This window comes from Cervus elaphus, chromosome 9 (genome assembly GCF_910594005.1).
Source record: "Cervus elaphus chromosome 9, mCerEla1.1, whole genome shotgun sequence".
Classification (NCBI taxonomy): Eukaryota; Metazoa; Chordata; class Mammalia; order Artiodactyla; family Cervidae; genus Cervus; species Cervus elaphus.
Window position 1 is genome coordinate 6,711,240 of NC_057823.1, and position 18,401 is coordinate 6,729,640.

Consider the following 18,401-nt stretch of genomic DNA (forward strand, 5'->3'; position numbering starts at 1 on the left):
CAAGAAAACAACATATTGGCTGTACCTTGCCTTTGATCTGCCTGTTATTCCTCTATCGACCACCCAAAAAAGAAATTTGGTTTCGATTTTGATTGTTAATAAACATTTTTTATTTTTCCCTCGAATTTCTATCCACATACTGCAACCTCTGACTATGTTTCAAGAATCTTGAATAATGTCCCACACACAGCCTCTGAGTAACTTTTATCAGATCTGGAATTAGAAACATGATACAATTTTGCCAGTCTAACTCACACAAATTTCATTTTGCAAGCCTTCCTTGCCAGGATTAGACGTAGAAATAATTTCTGCATATTGATTTTTTTTACACACTAATCTTACTCAAGAATCAGATACAATCTAACCATTTATCTCTGGGATTGTCTGAGTTGATCATTCCATCATCAGCAAATTCCACCTTTAGTTTTCCAGTGATTTTAGTTTCCTCTTTACTCAACTCAGAGGTTACAGTTAGCTTGAGTGCTGTCCCTCATGTCAAAGATCTCCTGGTACTCCTTAAGTGGGATGCTGTTGTTGGGCTTGTTCTTGTTTTTGCAGGAGTGTGATAACATTAAAAAGAACTCTTTAATATAGTTTGCTAAGAATTTTATGGCACAAACTGATGCTCAATATTATCAAACATTTTGTTCCACCTTCAAGTTCAATCAACTATTTGATTCTGTACTCATGAAGACAATCACATCTTTCTGCATTCAATCCAAAGTCAAGCTTTCTACCTACCAACGATGCCAACGTTGACACAACGTGCAATCCTGAACTATGACTTTCACCACGCATCTCTACCCGTGGATACACTGCTGAGTTCTTTTTATTAACATTTAATATGTGATTTTGACCTTGACACTCACAGTAGATTTTCTGGAATTTCATTCTCCCTGCCTTTCTAGTGTGATTTTGGCATCGATGTTATATTCTGGACATGAAAGAGTTATGGAGGATATCTCATTCTTCTCTCTCCAGGACCATCTCCATAAGCATGGAATGACAATTTTCCAAATATTTTGCATGCCTCACTAGAAAACTACAGGGCTGAGAAGATTTTTCACTACTGGTTCTACTGATTCACAAGTTACAAACTCTTTAAATTTACTCTGTCTTCGTGTGTCCAATTATCACATAATCTCCTAGGATTTAGCCACATATCACAATTTTTCAAAGGTTTTACCATAAAATACTTTCTAATGTGCTCCCCAAAACCACATTCTAAGAGACCCATGGTGGGATCTGGGGTGTATACACACCCACACATCCTGCTACACTGGCATGGTCTCAAACTCTCAAATGCTGGCTCCTAGAAGTCAATGTGGCATGGCTGCCACCCCTACTCAGCATGAAGACTCTCTTCCCAGAAAAAGCATGACCTGATTTCTTAGACTGCTTGACATTTCAGCCACGAGAAAGAGACACTCAATGAATACAAGCAAAATGCAAGGAAATAGAGGCTGCTTTGCCAGTCAGAGGCTGCTAGGACAGTAACTGCTTATTAGCAATACCTACTGATGTGGCAGAAGAGATTTTTTCCTTTCCATTCCTAAATTCATCAACTAATGCCAAGTGGAATACTGACCTGCAACATACAAACTTGTTCGAAGACAAACACAAAATCATACTTGATCTAAGAAGATCACCCTAAATAGCACAGGTGACTATCAATCATCCTTTCTTTCCTCCCTTTGTAAAGCGTGCATGCATGCTAAGTCGCTTCAGTGGTGTCCAACTCTTTGCGACCCTTTGGACTGTAGCCCATCAGGCTCCTCTGTCCATGGGATTCTCCAGGCAAGAATACTGGAGTGAGTTACCACACCCTCCTCCACGGGATCTTCCCAACCCAGGGACCAAACCCGCATCTTCTGCGGCTCCTACATTGCAGGCAGATTCTTTACCGCTGAGCCACCAGGGAAGCCCCACTTTGTAAGGACCTGACAATAAAACATGGGTTTTTTTTTTCTTGCAATGTACAGGCTACTGGAGCTTCTATATCCAGAGAAAGGAAGGAGTGGCATCCCAGAAACCTCAAATTCAATCATCCGAAGTTCACTCCTGCAAGAATTCCAAGTAGGATTGTGTGGCCAGTATTTCCCCTAATCTGGAATGCATCAAATTGAAACACCGAAGCACTAGGATGAGGTACCAGATGAGGGCATGTGCTAGCTCTCAGGAAAGACAGATGATGGGAGAAAAGTCACATATTCCCAGGTCTACCTCTGCCCCCAAGCATCAGGGAGAGTCAGGGTCCCAATACCAAGAATGCGAGGAAGGTTCTGGGCAGGTACTAAGACAGTGTGACTGAGTCTCACTGCCTCCAAAGAGGTGGACAAAAATGGCCCTTCTTCACTGAAGTTGCATCCTCCCCTCCACCCTTCCTCAGGGCCAGGATGATATGAAGATGAGACATGGAGGTATGAAGAAATAAAGGCTACTGGTGAGTACACACATCTGTTGAGACCAAAAGCCAATCCCTTCATCCTCTGCACACAGGCTAGCTCGGCGTCCTCCTCCAGGACTGACCTGTGACGTCCAGGTGGAAGGAGACCTTCTGGCCCCCGGCCTCGCAGCTGTACTCCCCGGCGTCCGCCTTGCCCGCCTGCTGCAGCACCAGCCGCCGCCCACGGCCCGTGGCCTCCACACGCACTTTCGAGCTCGGACTCAGCTTCTTGCCGTCCTTGTACCACGTCACCTCCGTCTGGGCCTGGGCCACCTCGCAGCTCAGCGTGGCGCTGCTTCCCGCCACGGCCTGCACGTCGCTGCGTGCCGGCTGCTCCTTGGCAAACACCACCGAGGGCTCTGGGGACACAGAGGGGGATACACGGGGTCAGAGACCCCATCTCCATCAGGACGGCAGCCCCGGGCAGAGAAGCGGGGGGAGCCGAGGAGGAGGTGTGTGTGGTGGCAGGGGAGCTGAAAGCGTTTCTGGGCTCTGCACCAGCCCTATGCTCTGTAGAGGTCCCCTGCGTTCTCAGCAACAGTCCCACATTTATGCATTCTCCTCTGAGCCCATGGGAGCTGGTCCAGCTGGCAGGGTGGCCACTGGAAAAGACGTCTCCCATGCTCACGGCATCTGCAGGGTCATGAGGCATGTGTCCCCGAACCTTGCTAGATGGTGCCCTAGTTGTCTCCATGTGGTTATGCAGGAACTTTTCGCCTGTGGTCCATGGAGAGGGCTGAGGCTTGGTGCCCTTCTGACTGTTAACTACTGTCAGCTGGTGGCAATCTTGGGGGACTGCCTCCCCCCCTTTCCCTGGCTTTCTTTGTCACCGAGTAATAAAGAAGCTGAGTACCTTTCCTCTTAGCACTGGGTTCACCATTCCTATTTTCTTCTTCATGGTGACACAATTCAAATCTTTTGCCCATCTACAAATAGGAGGCTCTTTTTTCATTCAACTCTGGCCATTCTTTATACACTTACATACCAGAGAATGACTCATACGTAGGATTTAAGGATATTTCCAACTGTGTGACTGGCATTTTCACTCTCAGATCCAGTCCTTTGATAAATCAAAGATTTTCCTTCCAATAGTTTCACAATGTCCATTTCAGCCCTTTTGGGCATAGATCATTTGTGTTCCATTTAAGAAATTTCTCCTTATGTTGTCTTTAAAGAAACCACATTATCATCTGAGGGGTTTTTTGGGTTTTGCCTTTTGCCCCGAGTTTTCTAACCCACTCTGAGCTGACTTCTGTGTGTGGTGTGAATTGCTGGCACAATTTAATTTTTCCGAATGGTTCAGTGGTCCAACACCATTTATTAGACAACATCCTTCCTTGAGTTCTCCCACAGACAACCCAGTAACAATGGAAAGGTGTAGGGGGATGGAGGGACGGGTGGTGCAGGAAGCCATTTATGCAAGGAACTGTTTCTGAGCTCACCATTCGGGTCCTCTGATGTGGAAACAATCACTGCACCGGGATCCCCTTATCTCGAACACTACAGCTTTAGGGTAATTCCTGATACATGAGAACTGGTCAGGCTGGTCCCCCATGGAGCAGGGATCACGCGCCCACACACATGTGGCCTTGCAGCCGTTTGCAGAGCTGGCATGCCTGGGTGTGTGTCTGCTTCTGCAGCCAAGAGGGTCCTGAGAAGGAGCCTGCTTTTGTAGATAGCTCTGTGGTTTCAGAGGGCTTCCCAGGTGGTACTAGTGGTAAAGAGTCCACCTACCAATGCATGAGACATAAGAAACGCGGGTCCGATCCCTCGGTTGGGAGGATCCCCTGGAGGAGGAAATGGCAACCCACTCCAGTATTCTTGCCTGGAGAATCCCACAGACAGAGGAGCCTGCCTGGTAAGCTCTAGTCCACAGGGTTGCAAATGGTCTGACACTACTGAAGCAACTTAGCCTAACACAGGTCCCAGGAAACGTCCCCACCATGCTTTTCTTCAAGAAAACAGTGTGTTGGCTGTACCTTGCCTTTGAAATTGGCCTATTATTCTTCCATCAGACCACCCAAAAAAGAAAATTCTATTTTGATTGTTAATAAACACCTTTGACTTTTTCCCTTAGATTTCTCCATCTAATGCAACCTGCCACTGTCTCTCAAGAATCTTAAATATAATTTCCCCACACACAGCCTCTTGGTGACTTTGATCAGACCTGGAATTAGAAACATGATACAACTGTGCTAGTCCAACTCTTAACACAGATTTCATTCTTCAAGCATTCCTAACGAGGACTTAGATGTAGGAATTATTTCACCATACTGATTTTTTTCCTCAAGAATCATTCACAGTCTAATAATGTATCTTCAAATTTTCTGAGTTTCTAAATTTCATCTTTAGTTTTTCAAAACCATCTGCTGGTGATTTTATTCTCCTCTTTACTGGACTCAGGGGTTGCAGTGGCCTCCATGTATTATCCCTCACTCAAAGATTTGCAAGCGGGATACACCTTAAGCAGGATAATGTTATCACTGCTGTTCTTTTCACAAGAATTTTATTATGTTAAAAGAAAAAATATCTTATACAGTTTCCCAAGTATTTTATGGCAGGGACAGATAGATGCTTGATGTTATCAAATATTTTGTCTTGATGTATGATGTTTGAATTTAATTAACCACTTGATTCTGTACTATGGAGATAATCACATTTGGGATCTTCACGGAACAAGGATCAAACCATTGTCCCTGACATTGGCATTCTGGACCACCAGGGAAGTCCTTGCACTCTATTTCTTAATATAAAGTTTTTTATCTATTAACATAACCAATGTTAAGCCCATTGTGCAACCCTAGACTACAACTTTTATCATGGATCCCTACTCCTGGATACATTGATTAATTCATTTTGCTAACAAATATTATGATTTTTTATTTTGGCCTTGATATTCACAGACAATTGGTCTGGAATTTGATTCTCCCTGCCATTTCTGGGTCATTTTGGTATCAATGCTATGCTTTGTATATGAAGAAAGTTACAGAGTCTGTCTCCTTTTTCTCTCTCTAGGATCATCTCTACAAGCACAGAATAACAGTTTTCCAGGACATTTTGTACAGTGTACCAGAGAACTGGTTTCCCTGGTGGCTGGGCAATAAATAATCTGCCTGCAGTGCAGGAGATGCAAGTTTGATCCCTGGGCCAGGAAGATCCCCTAGAGAAGGAAATGGCAACCCACTCTAGTATTCTTACCTGGGAAATCACACGGACAGAGGAGCAGGGTGAACTACAGTCTACAGGGTCATGAAAGAGTTAGACATGACTTGCAAATAAACAACATCAAAAACAACCAGAGATCTACAGGGCTAAGAAGACTTTTCATTATTGGTCCTACTGATTGACACGTCTTACAACACTTTGACTTCTCTCTATCTTCTTGTGTTCATAGAGCTTACAATGATTTAGCCACATTTCACAAGTTTTTAAAAGTTTTACTTTCAAATACTCTCTAGTGTGCTCCAAAAAACACATTCTATAAAGATGAACTGTGGGATGAGGTATCTATTCACACCCACAAATCATTCTACATTGGCACAGTCTCAAATTACGTGTCAGCACCTAGGAGTAAATGTGAAATGGCAGCCCATCCCTCTTTGGCACGAGACTCTCTTCCGGGAAGAAGAATAAGCTGATTTCTAAGGCTGCCCTATCTTCCAGTCACAAGACAGACACACTCACTGACCATCAGGAAACTGCAAGGAAATAAGCACTGCTTTGCCAGTCAGAGGTTGCTGGGACAGTAACTCCTTCTTAGTAAAGACTACCGATGTGGCAGAAGTGAACGTGTTCCCTTCTGTTCCTAATTCCCTCAGCGGAATGCAAAAAGGAGTACTGATGGGAAAATCCAACCTGTTTGAAGAGAGAGGCAAAAGCATCTTTTATCTAAGATCAGCCTAAATAGCACAGATGACTCTCTACCAATCAGCCCTTTTTCCTTCCCTTTGAAAATATGTGACAACAAACTGGGCCTATTTCCTGCTACCTCTAGGCAACTGGCGCGTCTATATCCAGGAAAAGGAAGAGAAGGCCTCCCAGAAACCTCAAATTTCATCATCCAAAGTTCACCCCTAAGAGAATTTCAAGTAGGATTGTGTAGCCAGTATTTCTCATGATCAGGATCCACCAAATTGAAACACCTCTTGACAACTGAGAACTGGCATGAGGGGCAACATGAGGGAATGTGCTGGGTGTTAAGGAGAGACTTACGAGGGGACGGAAGGTCTACCTCAGCCCCCAAGCCCAAAGAGACCCAGGGTCTCAACACCAGGAATAACCATTAGGTTCTGGGCAGGTGCTAAGGCAGAGGTATTGAGCCTCACTGCCAGGAAAAGATGTGGGCAGAAACGGTCCCTCTTCATTGCATGCACACCTTCCCCAATTACCCTCCCCCAGGGACTAAGATGGGACAGGGAAGACAGGGAGGCTTCATAAGATGAAGGATCCAGGCAAGCGCACACATGTTTGGTGAGGCACGTAGCCAGTCCTCTGACTGCCTGCACAGGCTAGCTCGGCGTCTTCCCCCAGGACTGACCTGTGACGTCCAGGTGGAAGGAGACCTTCTGGCCCCCGGCCTCGCAGCTGTACTCCCCGGCGTCCGCCTTGCCCGCCTGCTGCACCACCAGCCGCCGCCCGCGGCCCGTGGCCTCCACACGCACTTTCGAGCTCGGACTCAGCTTCTTGCCGTCCTTGTACCACGTCACCTCCGTCTGGGCCTGGGCCACCTCGCAGCTCAGCGTGGCGCTGCTTCCCGCCACGGCCTGCACGTCGCTGCGTGCCAGCTGCTCCTTGGCAAACACCACCGAGGGCTCTGGGGACACAGAGGGGGATACACGGGGTCAGAGACCCCATCTCAGTCAGGACGGCATTCCCGGGCAGAGAAGACCTGGATGGGGAGGTGGTGGGGGGCAGTCGGGAAAGGGGATGCTGGAGCTGGAGACTTCTCCAGGCTCTGCACCAGCCCCGTGCCCTGCAGAGGTCCCCCTGCCTTTCTCAGCAACAGGGACACAATTTATGCATTCTCTCATGGGTCCCTGGGAGTACACCGTGGGGTGGGCAGTCATTGGGACAGATTTGTCCCTTGCTCATGGCATCTGCAGGTCTCGAGGCCACTGTTCCCCAACATTCCCAGATGGTGCCCCAGGCTTCCCCATACTACTATGCAGGAACCTTTCACCTGCAGTCCTGGAGATGGCTGAGGCCCGGCGTGCTTGCCGACTCTCAGGATTCTCAGCTGGTGGCCATCTGGGGGACTGCCTGCACCTCCCCGTGGCTCTCTGTGTCTGTCTGAGGAGTGAAGAAGCAAGCGCCTCCCCCTTAGGACTGGGTTCACCATTCTTGTTTTCTTCTCATTGGTGACACTATTCAAATTCCTTGCCCACTTAACCAATAGGTTCTCTCTTCTCTCAATTCACATCTGGCCACTCTTTGTCAATTTAAATACCAGAGAATGACACATAGGTAGGATTTAAGGATATTCTCAATTGTGTGACCGGCATTTTCACTCTGATCCAGTTCTCCGATAGTTTTTCCTCCAATACTGTCACAATAGCCATTTCGTCCCTTTAAGTGTAGAGCATATGTATTCTATTTAAGAAATCTTTTTACCTTAAGTCTTGAAGAAACCACATTAGCATCTGTGGATTTTGGGGATTTATCTTTAACACTGAGGTGTCTAACCCACCTCAAGTTGACTTATGAGTGTGGTGTGAACTGCTAGTACAAAATTTTTCTCTATGGTGCAGTGGTCTACCCACCATTTTTGGAGGACAACATCCTTCCCCTAGTTCTCAATAGACAACACAGTAACAAATGGAAGATGTGGAGGGTCGGTAGGAATGGGTGATGCAAGATTCCACTTCCACAAGGACTGTTTCTGAGTTCACTGTTCTGTTCCTTGGATATGGTAACCAACCCAGCACTGGGATCCCTTATCTTGAAGACTGTAGCCTTGTAATAATTTTTGACATTGGGTAACTGTAAATGCTCCTACCATGCTCTTCTTCATGAAAATGACATACTGGCTGTATCTTGCCTTTGCAATCTGCCTGTTATTCTTCCATCAGACCACTGAAAAAACAAATTTTCTTCCATTTGGACTGTTAATAAACATCTTTTTATTTTTTTCCCCCATTGGATTTCTATCCATCTCTTGCAACCTTTAACTGTCTCTCAAGAATCCAGAATAATTTCCCCACACACAGCCTCTTGGCAACATTGATCAGACCTGGAATTAGAAACATGATACAACTGAGCTAGTCTAACGCTTTCACACAAATTTCATTTTTTTTCCCAAGCACACCTTGCCAGGACTTAGACACAGAAATGTTTTTTCCATGTTAATTTTTTACACATTAATCCTATGCAAGAATCATATGCATTCTAGTAGTTTATCTTTAAGGATGGTCTGAGTTAATCATCCTATTATCAGCAAATCCAGTTTTAGTTTTTTGAAACCATGTCCAGCGGAACAGCAGTTTCCAGATATTTTGTATAGTGTACCAGAGAACTACAGGGCTGAGAAGATTTTCATCAGTGGTCTTACTGATTCACATGTCATACCTCTGATTTTCTTTTATCTTCCTGTATCTGATTTCCATAGAGATTACTAAGATTTAGCCACACTTCACTATTTTCAAAAGGTTTTACCTTAGAATACTCACTAACATGCTCCAAAAACCACATTTAACAAAGTTGCATGGTGGGATCTGGGGAACACACACACCCACAAACCAACCTACCCTGGCATGATCACAAAATGTCAGAGGTAAGCACCTAGCGATTAACGTGGGGTGGCAGAAGAGCAGGTGGACGTGGAGTACCTCTCCCTCCACGGATGCATCAGGAGTACGCCTTCAGACCCAGAAGTGCATGCAGAACACCAGCTGAGAGCAGGCAGGAGTACCTGACCACCGGAAAAGGATATATAGACCCACGCAAAACTCAGTAGGAGGAAGGAACTAGGGAAAAACAGGAGTGTTAGTAGGACTGGACCTTCCCTTGGTGGGTAGAGAAACTGAAGCAGGGGTCCGATCCCCACACTGGGGCAATTGTCTGAGAAGAGAACCATAGAACCATTTAAGGCTGAGAGTGAAACAGCTGATCCGTGGCAGCCTAAATGAAATAAGAATCAGACAGTCCTTGCTGCAGCCATATGTACCCTGGACAGGGACACAGGTCCCCTATAAGGCACAGCAGCTGTGAGCTGGAGAGTAGGGATTGTGGAGCAATCCCAGGGCGAGGGCTGCTGTTGACTGCGGAAAGACGGATTGAAGGGATGAGAGGGAGGAGATTATGGTGGGAAATCCCTGTGGAGGAAAGCCGGGCAGCCATGGAAGCAAGGTGATACTGCTGAGGCACGCGTAGGGGGTGGAGCCATCACCATAGCCCCTCCCTCCTCACATGCCAGCATCAGCAGCTGAACAATAGAGAGGCTGGCCCATCAAACGTCTGACGCACCAAATTACAGAGTGGGACCCCACCCGGGGTGCCCCTTTATGTGCCTGATACGCCCATCTACAGAGGAGGACCCCGAATGGGCAGAGCAATGGAGAAAGACGAGACAAAGAGGCCTTCTGACTGCCAGCCGCCAGAGGCTAGAAAAAGACTGATAGGGCCATAACTCCTGCAGCCAACAGAGTCCACGTCCCTGCGCACTTGGTACCACCTGGGTCCTCATGACCCAAGCAGCTGCTCCACCTTCACACTCAACCCCACTGGGGCAGAACTGCCACAGGCAAAACAAAACAAAACAAAACAGACTTGCATCTATGCAAGGCGCAGGGCGCTGCAGTCCTGTCAATTCTGCGACCCTGTGGACTGTGGCCTGGCAGGCTTCTCTGTCACGGGGGTTCTCCAGGCAAGAAAGCTGGAGTGGGTTGCCATATCCTTCTCAGTGCAGTTCAGCTGCTGAGTCATGTTCAACTCTTTGCGACCCCATGGACTGCAGCACACCAGGCTTCCCTGTTTATCAACAACTGCTGGAATTTGCTCAAACTCATGTCCATCGAGTCACTGATGACATCCAACTATCTCTTCTGTCATCCCCTTCTCTTCCTGCCTTCAATCTTTCCCAGCATCAGGGCTTTTTCCAACGAGTCACTACTTTGCATCAGGTGGCCAAAGTACTGGACCTTCAGCTTCAGAATCAGCCCTTCCAATGAATACTCAGGGTTGATTTCCTTTAGGACTCACTGGTTGGATCTCCTTGCAGTCCAAGGGACTCTCAAGAGTCTTCTCCAACACCACAGTTCAAAAACATCAAAGCTTTCAGCTTTCTTTATGGTCCAACGCTCACATCCATACATGACTACTGGAAAAACTATAGCCTTGACTAGATGGACCTTTGTCAGCAAATTAATGTCTCTGCTTTTTAATATGCTGTCTAGGTTTGTCACAGCTTTTCTTCCAAGGAGCAAGCGTCTTAACTTCATGACTGCAGTCACCATCTGCAGTGATTTTGGAGCCTAAGAAAATAAAGTTTGGCACTGTTTCCATTGTTTCCCCATCTATTTGCCATGAAGTGATGGGACCAGATGCCATGATCTTCATTTTTTGAATGCCAAGTTTCAAGCCAGCTTTTTCACTCTCCTCTGTCACTTTCATCAAGAGGCTCTTCAGCTCCTCTTTGCTTTCTGCCATAAAGGTGGTGTCATCTGCATAGCTGAGGTTATTGATATTTCTCCCAGAAATTTTGATTCCAGCTTGTGCTTCATCCAGCCTGGCATTTCTCATGATGTACTTTGCATATAAGTTAAATAAGCAGGGTGACAATATACAGCCTTAATGTACACCTTTCCCAACTTGTAACCAGTCCATTGTTCCATGTCCAGTTCTAACTGTTGCTTCCTGACCTGCATACAGATTTCTCAGGAGGCAGGTCAGCTAGTCTGGTATTCCCATCTCTAAGAATTTTCCACAGTTTGTTGTGACCCATGTAGTCAAAGGCTTTGGCGTAGTCAACAAAGCAGAAGTAGATTTTTTTGTTTTTTTTAGAAGTAGATGTTTTTCTGGAATTTTCTTGCTTTTCCGATGATCCAACAGATGTTGGCAATTTGATCTCTGGTTCCTCTGCCTTTTCTAAATCCAGCTTAAACATCTGGAAGATCACCATTCACGTACTGTTGAAAACTTCCTCAAAAGAATTTTGAGCATTACTTTACTAGCATGTGGGATGAGTGCAACCGTGCGGTAGTTTGAACATTCTTTGCCATTACCTTTCTTGGGATTGGAATGAAAACTGACCTTTTCCAGTCCTGTGGCCACTGCTGAGTTTTCCAAATTTGCTGGCATATTGAGTGCAGCACTTTCACAGCATCATCTTTCAGGAGTTGAAATAGCTGGGCTAGAATTCCATCACCTTCACTAGCTTTGTTCATAGTGATGCTTCCTAAGGCCCACTTGACTTTGCACTGCAGGATGTCTGGCTCTAGGTGAGTTGATCACATCATTGTGATTATCTGGGTCATTAGGATCTTTCTTTGTATAGCTCTTCTGTGTGTTCCTGCCACCTTTTCTTAATATCTTCTGCTCCTTTTAGGTCCATACCACTTCTGTCCTTTATTGCGCCCATCTTTGCATGAAATGTTCCCTTGGTATCTCTAATTTTCTTGAAGAGATCTCTAGTTTTTCCTATTCTATTGTTTTCCTTGATTTGTTTGAACTGATCACTGAGGAAGGCTTTTTTATCTCTCCTTGCTTTTCTTTGGAACTTTTCTTCAGATGGGGGTATCTTTCCTTTTCTCCTTTGCCTTTAGCTTTTCTTCTCTTTTTTAAAATTTTTTTTAAAAAAGTATCTATTTTAATTGGAGACTAATTACTTTACAATATTGTAGTGGTTTTTTCTCAGCTATTTGTAAGGCCTCCTTAGACAACCATTTTGCCTTTTTGCATTTATTTTTCTTCTAGAGCATGATATTTCCTGCTGTCCTAGCCACCAACTCCCCTGAGTACCTGGTGCTGCCAGAACCCCTGCGACCCAAGCAGCTGCCCCACCTCCACACCTGGCCCTCACAAGGGCAAACCCTAGTCCTCCAGGGCAGCCTCAGGAGTAAACCGCAATGGACGACCCACATGCAGAGGGGGAAATAAAACCACAGCTGAAACCTGGGGGCACTGTGACTAAGGAAGAAGACCCAAAACCTTCCCACCAGCTGTACAAGTGCAGATTAAATCCACATGATCAACTAGGCAGACTCTGTGTCTATGGAATATATAAGAGGTCACTGAGAGCTCCCACAAGAGAAACGCGCTAGTTCTGATAGCTGTGGGCATTGGAGGCGAGGACACACAGGAGTAGGAGCAGATTGGAGTCTGAGCTGCCCCCACAGCAGGTCCAGAGACCAGCCTCATATTAGAGGGCGTCCTTGGAAGGCAACGTGGACTGTGACTCACAGTGAGGGAGAGAATGCTGACAGCAGAGACTCAAGAAAAACATTTATTATGCTTATATTTTGACTTGCTCTATAGTTGCTTCTGGATTTTTCTTCTCTGTTTTTTTCCCTACCTCCCCCACCCCGTTGTAGTTGTTGATTTTATTAGCCCTATGAAATCTATTTAAGTTTATGAGATTTTTTTTCAATCACACTTTTTATTTCTGTTATAAACTTCTGCCTTTTGCAGAACTTTGGCCTTTTGCAGTTCTGTAGTTTTCCTTTTTTTTCCTCTTTAATTTAAAAAAATTTTTTTTAAACATTTTCTACATACATTTATTTTTTTGTTTGCTTTTCCTACTGTTCTTTCCCCTTGCAGTTAATCTTTAATATATATAAATCTTTCCCTGCCTCTATTTAACTTTGCATTTCTATTCTTTCTTTCTTTTCTTTTCCTCACCATATTTGTTAGGTTTGTTTTCATTGCTTTATCCCCCAGTTGGTATCTTGCTTTAGTTTTGTTTTCCAGTTTGTGCTTTAGTTAGTTTTGTTCTTAACTGGTGGATATCATTTTTGGCTTCTTTTGTTCACTGGGTCAGTCTGTTGTACTTTATTTTTGTTGGACTGTTTTGATTTTGCTGTGGGTGTTTATGTATGTGTGTGTTGTCCATTATTTTAATTATTATTTGCCTGATTTTGTAATTGCCGTTTGTCTGGGGTTCATCTTTGGTTTCTCCTTTTTGGGCATTTGTTTTAATCCCATTTAATGCCATAACCACCCACCTGTGGAATCTCAGTTCCTGGCCAGAGATCAAGCCCCCAGCCTTTGGAGTGGGAGTGCTGACTCCAAGACCCTAGACTACCAGAGAACTCCTAACCCTAGGGAGTATCAAGTATCGAGAACTCCCACAAAGGCAACCACTTGAATACAAAACCTGACATCGCCCAGCTACCAGTAGCAGGGTGCCTCATCCAAACAACAAAAAAGACAAAAATACAAACCCAATCGTCAGTAGACAGGATGACCACCTACTCAGTCCTGCCCATCAGAGGAAGAAAAAAAAAAACTCACTGCCTCCCACCACATGCAAGCACAAGTCACACCCTACACAAAGCTGACACAAACCACTGGACCAAACTTATGAGGGCAGAAACCAAAAGGAAGAAAGAATTCACCTTGAATTCTTTTCTCCTGGAAAAAGGTGACCTCAAACATAAGTTTAAAAAAATAATGAAAAGACAGAAGTACTGCGCAAACAAAGGAACAAACCAGAAACACAGAAGTCCAAATAAATGAAGAGAAAATAAGCAAACTACCGGAAAAAGAATTCAGAATATTGATAATAAAGATGATACAAAACCTTGAAAATAAAATGGAGAAAATGCAAGAATCAATTAAACAAAGAGCTAGAAGAATTAAAGAATACACATACAGATACAAACAACACAATTACTGAAATTAAAAATACTCTAGAAGGAATCAAGAGCAGAATATCTGAAACAGAAGAATGGATCAGCGAGCTGAAAGATAAAATGGTGGAAATAACTGCTGAAGGGCAGAATAAAGTAAAAAGAATGAAAAGAACTGAGGACAGTCTCAGAGATCTCTGGAACAATATTGAATGCACCAAAATTTGAATTACAGGGATCCCAGAAGAAGAAGAGAGAAAGAAAGGGTATAAGAAAAATTTTTAAGAGATTATAGTTGAAAATTTCCCCAACATGGAAAAGGAAATAGTCAGTCAAGTCCAAGAGGTGCAAAGAGTCCCATACAGGATAAACCCAAGGACAAACATGCCAAGACACACAGTAATCAAACTAACAAAGGTTAAACACAAAGAAAGACTATTAAAAGCAGCAAGGGAAAAGCAACAAGTAACATACAAGGGAAACCCCATACATTTAACAGCTGATCTGCCAGCAGAAACTCTGCCGGCCAGAAGGGAATGGCAGGATATACTTTAAGTACTAAAAGGGAAAAATGTACAACCAAGATTACTCTGCCTGGCAAGAATTTCATTCAAAATTGATGGAGAAATCAAAAGCTTTACAGACGAGCAAAAGTTAAGAGAATTCAGTACCACTAAATCAGCTTTACAAGAAATGTTAAAGGGACTTTATAGTCAAGAAACACAAAATAAAAAAAAATCTACAGAAACAAACCACAAACAATTAAGAAAATGGAAATAGGAACATATATATCAATAATTACTTTAAATTTAAATGGATTAAATGGTCCAACCAAAAGACACAGACTGGCTGAATGGATACAAAATCAAGACCCAAACATATGCTGTCTACAAGAAACCCACTTCATACCTAAAGACACATATAGACTGAAAGTGAGAGGATAGAAAAATATATTTCATGCACATGGGAAGCAAAAGAAAGCTGGAATAGCAATCTTCATATCAAACAAAACAGACCTTGAAATAAAGAATGTTACAAGAGATAAGGAAGCATACTACACAATGATCAAGGGATCAATCCAAGAGGAAGACGTAACAATTGTAAATACCTATGCACCCAACACAGGAGCACCTCAATGCACAAGACAAACACTCACAGACATAAAAGGAGAAATTGACACAATAATAGCAGGAGACTTTAACACCCCACTCACACCAATGGACAGATCATCAAAACAGAAAATTAATACGGAAACACGAGTCTTAATTGATACATTAGATGAGATGGATCTCATTGATGTCTTCAGGACAGTCCATCCAAATGCAGAAGAATACACCTTCTTCTCAAGTGCACATGCAACATTCTCCAGGATAGACCACATCTTGGGTCACAAATCAAACCTCAGGAATTTAAGAAAATTGAAGTCATATCAAGCATCTTTTCTGACCACAACTCTATGAGACTAGATATCAATTATAAGAAAAAAACTGTAAAAAACACAAACACATGGAGATTAAACAATATGTTTCTAAATAATGAACAGGTTACTAAAGAAATCAAAAGGGAAATTAAAAAATCCCTAGAAATAAATAACAATGAAAACACGACAACCCAAAACCTAAGGGATGCAGCAAAAGCAGTTCTAAGAGGTAAGTTTATAGCAATACAATCCTACCTCAAGAAACAAGAAAAACATTGAATAGACAACCTAACTTTACACCTAAAACAACTGGAAAAAGAAGAATAAAAAGACTCCCAAATCAGCAGAAGGAAAGAAATCACAAAGATCAGAGCAGAAATAAATGAAAAATAAATGAAAGAAACAATAGTAAAAATTAATAAAACTAAAAGCTCATTCTTTGAGGAGACAAAATTGATAAACCTTTAGCCAGACTCATTGAGAAAAAAGAGAGAAGAAACAAATCAACAAAATTAGAAATGAAAAAGGAGAGGTTACAACAATACAGAACTACTAAGGATTATAAGAGACTATTATGAGCAACTTAATGGCAATAAAATGGATAAACTGGAAGAAATGGGTAGATTCTTAGAAAAGTTAAATCTTTCAAGACTGAAGCAGGAAGAAACAGAAATAATGAACAACCCAATCCACAAGCACTGATATCAAAACTGTGATCAAAAATCCCCCAAAAACCAAAGCCCAGGAACAGATGGCTTCACAGGTGAATTCTAATCAAACACATAGAGAAGAGCTAATACCTATTCTTCTAAAAATCTTTCAAAAAATTGCAGAGGAAGGAACACTTCCAAACTCAATCTATGAGGCCACCATCACCCTGATACCAAAACCAGACAGAGAAAACTACAGGCCAATATCACTGATGAAAATAAATACAAAAATCTCAACAAATTCTAGTAAACAGAATTCAACAACACATTAAAAAGCTCATAACCATGATCAAGTTGGGTTTATTTCAGGGATGCAAGGATTCTTCAGTACACACAAATCAATGTGATGCATCATATTAACAAACTGAAAGATAAAAATCATATGATAATCTCAATAGATGCAGAAAAAGCCTTTGACAAAATTCAGCACCCATTTATGATTAAAGCTCTTCAAAAAATGGGCAGAGAAGGAACCTACCTCAACACAGTAAAGGCCATATATGATAAGCCTACAGCAAACATTATTCTCAATGGTGAAAAACCAAAAGCATTCCCCCTAAGATCAGGAACAAGACAAGGGTGTCCACTTTCACCACTATTATTCAACATAGTTTACAAAGTCCTAGCTACAGCAATCAGAGAAAAAAAAGAAATAAAAGGAATTCAAATTGGAAAAAGAGAAGTAAATCTGTCACTGTTTGCAGATGACATGATACTACACATAGAAAACCCTAAAGATACTGTCAGAAAATTACTAAAGCTAATCAGTGAATTTAGCAAAGTCATAGGATACAAACTCAATACACAGAAATCACTTGCATTCATATATACTAACAATGAAAAATAAGAAAGAGAAATTAAGGGATCAGTCCCATTCACCATTGCAACAAAAATAATAAAATATCTAGGAATAAACCTACCTAAGGTGACAAAAGAACTGCATAGAGAAAATTATAAGACACTGATGAAAGAAATCAAAGACAACATAAACAGATGGGGAGATATTCCATGTTTCTGGGTAGACATAATCAGTATTGTGAAAATGACTATACTACAAAATGCACTCTACAGATTCAATGTGATCCCTGTCAAATTACCAATGGCATTTTTCACAGAACTAGAACAAAATATTTCACAATTCATATAGAAACACAAAAGACCCTGAATAGCCAAAGCAGTCTTGAGAAAGAAGAGCGGAGCTGAAGGAATCAACCTTCCTGACTTCAGATTATATACAAAGCTACAGTCATCAGGACAGTGTGGTACTGGCACAAAAACAGAAATATAGACCAATGGAACAAGACAGAAAGCCCATAAATAAACCCATGCACCCATGGGTACCTTATTTTCAACAAAGGAGGCAAGAATATACAATGGGGCAAAGACAGCCTCTTCAATAAATGCTTCTGGGAAAACTGGACAGCTACATGTAAAAGAATGAAATTAGAACACTTTATAACACCATACACAAAGATAAACTCCAAATGGATTAAAGACCTAAATGCAAGATCAGAAACTATAAAACTCTTAGAGAAAAGCATAGGCAGAACACTCAATGACATAAATCAAAGCAAGATCTTCTATGACCCACCTCTTGGAGTAATGGAAATAAAAACAAAAGTAAACAAGTGGGGCCTAGTTAAACTTAACAGCTTTTGCTCAGCAAAGGAAACTACAAACATGGTGAAAAGACAACCCTGAGAATAGGAGAAAATAACAGCAAATGAAACAACTGACAAAGGATTAATTTCCAAAATATACAAGCAGCTCATACAACTCAATACCAGGAAAACAAACAGCCCAATCAAAAAGTGGGGAAAAGACCTAAACAGACATTTCTCCAAAGGAGACATACAGATGGCCAACAAACACATGAAAAGATGCTCAACATCGCTCATTATTAGAGAAATCAAATCAAAACTACAGTGAGATATCACCTCACACCAGTCAGAATGGCCATCATCAAAAAGTCTACAAACGATAAACTCTGGATAGGGCGTGAAGAAAAGGGAATGCTCTTGCACTGTTGGTGGGAATATAAA

At 42.7% G+C, this 18,401-nt stretch overlaps 1 protein-coding gene across 1 annotated transcript in view; it reads right to left on the reverse strand.

Annotated features, from left to right (window-relative positions):
* OBSCN (obscurin, cytoskeletal calmodulin and titin-interacting RhoGEF) overlaps positions 1-18,401 on the reverse strand; it is a 226,880-nt gene that overhangs the window by 126,434 nt on the left and 82,045 nt on the right. Inside the window, exons 16-17 of the mRNA XM_043910748.1 lie at positions 6,984-7,259; positions 2,530-2,805 (exon numbers count right to left, since the gene is read on the reverse strand). Of these exons, the coding sequence (XP_043766683.1) occupies positions 2,530-2,805; positions 6,984-7,259 (552 nt within the window). The remainder of the gene's footprint in view (positions 1-2,529; positions 2,806-6,983; positions 7,260-18,401) is intronic.